The sequence below is a fragment of the Arachis hypogaea genome, chromosome 5 (assembly GCF_003086295.3).
Source record: "Arachis hypogaea cultivar Tifrunner chromosome 5, arahy.Tifrunner.gnm2.J5K5, whole genome shotgun sequence".
NCBI lineage: Eukaryota > Viridiplantae > Streptophyta > Magnoliopsida > Fabales > Fabaceae > Arachis > Arachis hypogaea.
Genome location: NC_092040.1, coordinates 62,102,081 through 62,110,514, shown reverse-complemented (window position 1 = coordinate 62,110,514; position 8,434 = coordinate 62,102,081). Strand labels below are relative to the sequence as shown.

The following is an 8,434-nucleotide window of genomic DNA, read 5'->3' as shown; positions in this document are numbered from 1 at the left end:
CTGACGGAATTAATTGTTAGGGACCAATCGAGTAATTAATTTTAGTTAGGGACTAAAATGTCTGGTTTAAAATTCTTTGAGGACCAAAATGAGTATATATTCGAAAGAAAATAAAAAAATGAAACATCCCTCGTACCAATATAAACTTGTAGAGGACAGTGGTCCATGTTCACAGGGCCAACCCTAAACCAAGTTGAGTTACCCACGAGTTTAGGACCGTTCGAAAATAATGACAAAATATTCCATTGATAAAATACATAATTTTTAATTCAAGATAAGTTAATACATACTATTTTCATATTATTTACTATTAGTATCACAAAAAGCTTATACATCATACAATTCCCAATAACACTGTTCCCCCGTTAAGCATACATAAAGTAAATTAGTTAGCATTCAATATTAATATTAATATATCCAATTTTATTTAATGCATATAGTACATAAATGTGCAACACATAAGTTGGCTTGAAAAGTGTACCCAACACCTCACTCACCTTTTTTCTTGTCCAGAATTCTCCATTCTCAAAGCTGCTACCTGTCTTCCCCTGTCATATCCCCTTCCTTCTTCATACTGAAATAACCCTCCTCTCTCTTCAACTTCATCCAATTTTCCTCACTTATATCTGCTTGAACATATTATCTGCATCATATACTAATAGTCACTAATGATGGCTATTTTGATGTACTTTGTGGTTTTTCTGGCCATGGCTGGTCATTCAAGTAAGCATCCTCTGGATTTTAATTTGTATTTGTTATTTAATTAATTATTACTTAATTAGTTTCAAGAAGACTCAAATATTTTTGTTCTAAGGAAGTATTTTAATTTCTCTTTAGATGGATTGTCATTTATAAACATTATTTTCTCTTTTTCTTAATATTTTTTTTAATTCTATGATATATAAAAATGTATGCATCTAATTTTCCTTGAAGAAAATAAAAAGGTAGCATTTTTAATGTGACTGAACTAACTTATTATTATTATTATTATTATTATTATTATTATTATTATTATTATCCCCAATTTTGTTTCCCCTTAGGAGGAGCTCTTTACTGTGTATGCAAAGATGGTGTTGGAGATCAAGCTCTTCAGAAAGCAATAGATTATGCATGTGGTGCTGGTGCTGATTGCACTCCTATTCTCCAAAATGGACCATGTTACCAACCCAACACTATTAAAGATCATTGCAACTATGCAGTTAATAGTTATTTCCAGAAAAAGGGTCAAGCCCAAGGAAGTTGTGATTTTTCTGGAGCTGCTACTACGAGCCCAACCGCACCTCCTAGTAAGCTATTCCACTAATTTTGCCACCAACCTATTTGCTTGATTCAATCATTTTGCTGCTTCGTTTTGTTCAATTTTCACATTCTTCTAATATTTTTCCCCCTCCTGTGTGATCATTGTCATCTACAGCTTCATCATCGTCATGTGTTTTCCCCACAGGTCCTGGGTAAGTTTTAAGTTATTTTACATTTTTTTTTTTGCGTATTGTTACTATTATAGATCATTGTTAGATCTTGATTGTTTTTCATAATGTGTTATTTAAATTTAATTTATTTTATTTCTTCCTATAATTACAACTACTGTAGATCATTAGATCTTGCTTGTCCCACCCCCCTTTTTTTTAATCCCACTCTTTATTTATAGCATTTTTTCTTTTTGGACTCATGAAAATACTTAAAACTATCCTTTCGTTAGATTTAGCTTCGATTTTAGCACTTTGCAAAAGGTAGCTGCTCTTAGAAGTTAGAAGGGATATTAATGTTTTGTTTCATACCAGTGAAATATCTTGTAATTTGTTTTGTATTCTCTTTTTCTCCTTTTTTTTGGTACAACTTCTCTCTCCCTTTATTGTTACCCTTTGGTTTTTTCTTTGTACTACACTTTTTCAGCTTGCATTAGCCAAAAGGCCAGTTTCTTTTTCCATTTTTCCTTTCTGGGTGGGGACTGGGGCGGGCCGGTTTTTTGAGGAGTGGGGGGAGGGGTGGGTTGGTTCATGTTTTCATCCACCACCTCCGGATCAAGTTCAAGATTTACACTACAAGCCATGGCATGTTTCATTATAGCTGATTGCTCCTATTGAGATACGATAGCTGTCATGACAATGATGTCGCACAACTATTAGGTAGGGTTTGGAAGAGAGACTGAAATAAGTCTCAATATTGTGTTTGGTATAAAGTGGGAGACAGAGACTGAAATAAGAATAAAGTTCTAATTTAATTTGCACAAAGAATAAAGTTGGAGTTAATTAATTGAAATATAGGTATTTTAGGATAATAAAATGTTATTAAATATTCAGTTTCCATCTCTAAAAATTCCAGTTCTTGGTCTCGATTTCCGTCCAATATCTTAAAACAAACGCTACTTTTTTTGTGCAATTGTGCTCTTCTCTTTGCTAGATGTTTTAGTATTTGAGATCTGTATGTGTCAATATAATAATGATTAATTAAACAGATCCTATGCTTATTGCATATGATGACATAATTAACCTCTGTCCAACCATATGTTATGCGATTACATTTCTTTTCCTCTTTCTTTTTTGGTATCGAGATGCACAAATAGTTCAATTTTAGTCACATTTATATACTTAAATATTAGTCTACATATTGCTTCTTAATTTGTTTTAATTCATGTCTAATTTTTCTTCTGTAAAATTGCTACAATTATCAGTATCAGTATCATATCAGTATCAGAGTTATTTGTGGACAAAGTAAGAATTTATTTACTTGTATATAATTTTTTCTTTTTGTGGGTTTGCTCATATGCTATGAGACTTTACCTCTAATTTGACCCATATTTGACTATGATGGATGAGTATTCAAACAAAAATGATTACATTTACAAGGATCTCGGGACCTTGCATTAAATATACTAAATCATACTGAATCGTTTCTTACTCAGACCAACACTGCATTAGTTACCTATGTATTTAATTTTGTGCTGCATGGTAGAATATACCCACTATTGATTTTTCTTTGACTTAAATTTGCAGCAACACTGGAATAGGTACTGGTACAACTCCAACCTCCACTACACCAGGAACATCACCAACCACCATAACTCCAACCACCCCAACAAGTGCAACTCCAGGTTCAACCACTGGCACTGGCACCGGTACAGGCACTGGAACGGGAACTGGCACAGGAGTTGGAACTGGCACTGGAACCGGAGCCGGGACAACCACTGGGAGCCCTAATAATGTGTTTGGAATTAGTCCATCATCATCTTCAACTGGAGCAGGTGGATACAATGACTCGAATGATGGAGGGCTTCATTTGACAGGCACTAGTAACATTATGTTGTTACTATTAACCCTAGTTGCTGCCTTCTTGAGGGTCCAAATATCTTAATGGTACAGTAAGTTAATAGTAGGATTAAGAAAAAGGGAAAAAAGTTGTGACGGGTTTGATCTGCCGATGAGATTTCGCCACGTTAGGATTGAGGTTATGAATGTAATTCAACATTTGGGGAATGGAATCATCCAGAAGCATAAACATCTCTCCACTTTCGGCCCTCTTGTCTTTTTTTTTTTCCGGCCCCAGCCATTTTTACTCTCAATGTGAAAAGGGTAGGAAAAAAAGGTGTAGGGAATTTGATTCCTTTTTCAATGGTGAATATATTTGATACATGACTAGTAATGGGGTGCTTGGGGCGTCTAGACTGTAGAACCTATCAGTTCCATATGTATATTATTATGATATTTTCTGTTATGTATGCCTACGAGAGGTACTTTTTCTTTTTTTTTTTCTTTTCTTTCCTTTTTCAACATCATTGCTGGATAATATGTGGTTACATGATTTACATGATATATATATACACCACTCTCTCTCACGAAAATTTAAAGTTCAAAAAGTTCAGGAATCCAAATGGAGCAAACTATAACACAAAACTCAATCCTCTTACGGAAAAGGTTACTCAAAATGAGGAGCTTTCTCCCAATCATAATTAATATCCTTATTTTTATGTGATTATTCTAAATTTTGTTTAAGCAGCTAAAGATATTTTAAATTCCACCTCATAATCTTTTAAAGATAGGTGTAACAGTGAAAGCGTTCATACGATTGGTCATCCCAGTGAGTAGGGGTGGCAAGTGAGTGGGAGTGGCAAGTGAGTGGGAGTGGCAAGCGGGGAAGCCTGTTTCCTCCCGCTTGTCCCCTCCCGCTTCGCCTAACTGCGCTCTGGCAATCAAAGCTCCTCTTATTTTTCACTATTAACTACTAAATAATATATATAATTTCTCAATCATATTAATAAATTTATAATTTTTAAAGGTATAAAAAAATTATATTTTTTATATTCACAAACATTAAAGTCTCTGTAATTATAAATATTCTCTCCAAAATAAAATAAATATAATCCAAAACATAATTATAAATATTGTCTCCAAAACAACAAAAACATAATACAAAACACTCAATTTTCATCTTCATACTCTTGTAAGTCGGGTTGGAGAAAGTTGGATTTTGGCAAAAAAATTGCAAAAATACTCCCTTACCCAAAAGAACTAAGTCCGGCGGGAAAGTCTGCCCCGCCAAAGCCCGCAGTTTAAGCTGTGCGGGTTAGGCGGGCTTTTTCTCTTTGGCGGTCTCAATTTTCCAGCCTGACTCACATTTTTTGGCAAGTTACGTGTTCCGGCCCGGCGAGTTTAGGCCCATTTGCCACCCCTACCAGTGAGCAAGCCTGGTAATAAGTCCTCTTTGAAGGTAGTAAATCTATTAGTCAACTAGAATTGTCATGTACCATAAGTCTTTGAAAAGATATAACAGCTTGGATTTTAAAACCTTTAACTAAATTAAACAAAAGAAAGAAAAGTTCAATAATAGCAAGAAGTAATGATAATGAAGCATCCAATTCATCATCAGAATTACAAGTAGTAATGTTAGAAGAAAAGTTTTATAATTGGTCTGTACCCTTTATAAGTGAAAACGAAGTCTATAAAGCGTTTGGAAGAGAGAAAGAGATTGATAAACGGAGACTGAGAGACAAAGATTGGAATAAGTTTTAGTATTGTGTTTGGTGTAAAGTGGAAGACAGAGACTGAAATAATAATGAAGTTCTAACTTAATTTCCACAAAGGATAAAATTAGAATTAATTAATTAAAATAAGGGTATTTTAGGTATAAATGATTATTAAAGTTTCAGTCTCCGATCCCAAAAATTTCAGTCCTCTGTATCCCCACTTTATGGAGGTATTGAAATACTGAAATTTTGGAGACAGAGATTGAAATTTTAGTATGAGTCTCTAGGCCAACAAACATGACACTGAGTCTTAGTCTTCTAGTCTCCGTCCCAATATCTTAAAACAAATGCTAAAAGACAAGTATTTTGGGAACAAAAAGATAATGAAATAGATATGTTAGAATATAGCTATCCAGGAACTAGTAAGAACCATATTATAAATATTCTAGAAGAAAAACAACTGAAAGAACACCAAGAAAAAGGTTATAATTTTATTCATATAGGACTTATCCAAGTAGCCGCCAAGCCTAACTTGTGGCTAGGAATCAATATTCCTAATTTAATGATTTTACGAGATACAAAATTCAAAAAATTTAGAAATTTGCTAATTGTTATACTAGAAAGTAATTGTCATGATGGTCCAGTATTTTTTAATTGTTCTCCAAACTTTTTATGAGTATTAAAAATGAATATACCTCTAAAGCTCTTAAATTATATATTAAGACACCCAAAGATATCATAAATGAAAAATATGAACCTTTTGAAATAATTTATAGAATATATTACAAAATTACAAGAGTAAATTATAATTTTAGAGCTAGAAGAGAATCATCAAAAGATGAAACTATTATTATTCATGCTAATTCAAGAAGATACTTTGTTCAAACACTTAAAAAGCTTCAGCAGGAAGAACTGATACAGAATATTCCTGAAGAATGGATTCTTAAGGATGCTTTAACAACTCTTCCCCCCTATTTATAGCGGACTATACCTTTTATTATTTTACAAATTTATTTTTGATTTTTGAAAATCTGCTTGCCCTTTCTTTGGGTTGATTTAAGGACTCTGTCCTAGATTTAATATCTTATATCATAGTTTTTGAAATTTGATAGCTAGTTTTATAATTCTGCTAGCATTGTATTGGTATTCTACTGGTAGCATTTGTTGTGTTCTGCATCTGATGTCTTCGTTAATTTTAGATCTTCTTTGACACTTCTTCTTTTATTGTTGAATATGTGTCTAATTTTCGGATTTGGGACTTTGTTTTTTAATTTTCAATTGCGTCTTTGATGACTTGCATCATTTACCCTTTTTACCTATGCAAAAGGACCATATAAGGAGCACATATTCATTGTTTCAATGCAATTTCATGAGTCAAATGATAAATATTATGGTACATTGCTTTGAAATGGGGTTGTGCTGAATTTCAGGCGAAAAGTGCAACAAAATGGAAGAAAACAACAAAACAGAGCTAGATGTGTGAAACTGGCGTGCCACTTGGAACAAACGCCATGAAAGTATATGGGCGTGGCACTGGTGCACGAAATTGTGATCATCAACAATGGCGCCAAAAACTTGGTAGCACTCTCAAACGTGAATCACACTTAGTCACAACTCCGCACAACTAACCAGCAAGTGCACTAGGTCGTCCAAGTAATACCTTACGTGAGTAAGGGTCGATCCCACGGAGATTGTTAGTATGAAGCAAGCTATGGTCATCTTGTAAATCTCAGTTAGGCGGATAGTAAATGTTATGGAGTTTTCGAATAATAAATAAAACAGAAAATAAAGATAGAGTTACTCATGTAATTCAATAGTGGGAATTTCAGATAAGTGTGTGGAGGTGCTTGTCCCTGTTGGATCTCTACTTTCCTACTGTCTTCCTTCAATCCTTCTTACTCCTTTCCATGGCAAGTTGTATGTATGACATCACCGTTGTCAATGGCTACATCCCATCCTCTCAGTGAAAAAGGTCCAAATGCTCTGTCACGGCACGACTAATCATCTGTCGGTTCTCGATCATGTTGGAATAGAATCCCTTGATTCTTTTGCGTTTGTCATCATGCCCAACAATCGCGAGTTTGAACCTCGTCACAGTCATTCAATCCCTGAATCCTACTCGTAATACCACAGACAAGGTTTAGACTTTCCGGATTCTCATGAATGCCGCCATCAATCTAGCTTATACCACGAAGATTCTGATTAAGGAATCCAAGAGATATGCGCCCGGTCTAAGGTAGAACGGAAGTGGTTGTCAGTCACGCGTTCATAGGTGAGAATGATGATGAGTGTCACGGATCATCACATTCATCATGTTGAAGTGCAACAAATATCTTAGAATAAGAACAAGTGGAATTGAATAGAAAATAGTAGTAATTGCATTGAAACTTGAGGTACAGCAGAGCTCCACACCCTTAATCTATGGTGTGTAGAAACTCTATCGTTAAAAATACATAAGTGATGAAGGTCCAGGCATGGCCGAATGGCCAGCTCCCCAAACGTGATCAAAAGATCAAAAAATACAATCAAAGACACTGAATACAATATTAAAAAGTCCTATTTATACTAGACTAGCTACTAAGGTTTACAGAAGTAAGTAATTGATGCAGAAATCCACTTCCGGGGCCCACTTGGTGTGTGTTTGGGCTGAGCTTGTGCTTTACACGTGCAGAGGCTTCTTTTGGAGTTGAACGCCAAGTTGTAACGTGTTTTTGGCGTTCAACTCTGGTTCCTGACGTGTTTCTGGCGTTTGACTCCAGAATGCAGCATGGAACTGGCGTTGAGCGCCAGTTTATGTCGTCTAATCTCGAATAAAGTATGGACTATTATATATTGCTGGAAAGCTCTGGATGACTACTTTTTAATGCCGTTGAGAGCGCGCCATTTGGAGTTCTGTAGCTCTAGAAAATCAATTTTGAGTGCAGGGAGGTCAGAATCCAACAGCATCAGCAGTCCTTTGTCAGCCTTTTATCAGAGTTTTGCTCAGGTCCCTCAATTTCAGCCAGAAATTACCTGAAATCACAGAAAAATACACAAACTCATAGTAAAGTCCAGAAATGTGAATTTAGCATAAAAACTAATGAAAACATCCCTAAAAGTAGCTAGATTCTACTAAAAACTACCTAAAAACAATGTCAAAAAGCGTATAAATTATCCGCTCATCACAACACCAAACTTAAATTGTTGCTTGTCCGCAAGCAACTGAAAATAAATTAGGATAAAAATAAGGGAATATACTATAAATCCCAAAATATCAATGAATATAATTCTAATTAGATGAGCGGGACTTGTAGCTTTTTGCTTCTGAACAGTTTTGGCATCTCACTTTCTCCTTTGAAGTTTAGAATGATTGGCATCTATAGGAACTTAGAATTTCAGATAGTGTTATTGATTCTCCTAGTTAAGTTTGTTGATTCTTGAACACAACTACTTTTATGACTCTTGGCCGTGGTCCTAAGCACTTTGTTTTCCAGT

At 34.8% G+C, this 8,434-nt stretch overlaps 1 protein-coding gene across 1 annotated transcript; it reads left to right on the top strand.

The window, feature by feature from the left end:
* Positions 1–336: 336 nt before the first annotated feature.
* On the top strand, positions 337–3,741 carry LOC112801634 (PLASMODESMATA CALLOSE-BINDING PROTEIN 2). Its single transcript, XM_025844490.3, has 4 exons — positions 337–723; positions 1,041–1,286; positions 1,415–1,451; positions 2,994–3,741. Exons 1-4 carry the CDS (start codon positions 669–671, stop codon positions 3,349–3,351), a joined length of 696 nt encoding a protein of 231 aa, XP_025700275.1. The 5' UTR covers positions 337–668; the 3' UTR covers positions 3,352–3,741.
* The last annotated feature ends 4,693 nt before the right edge of the window (positions 3,742–8,434 follow it).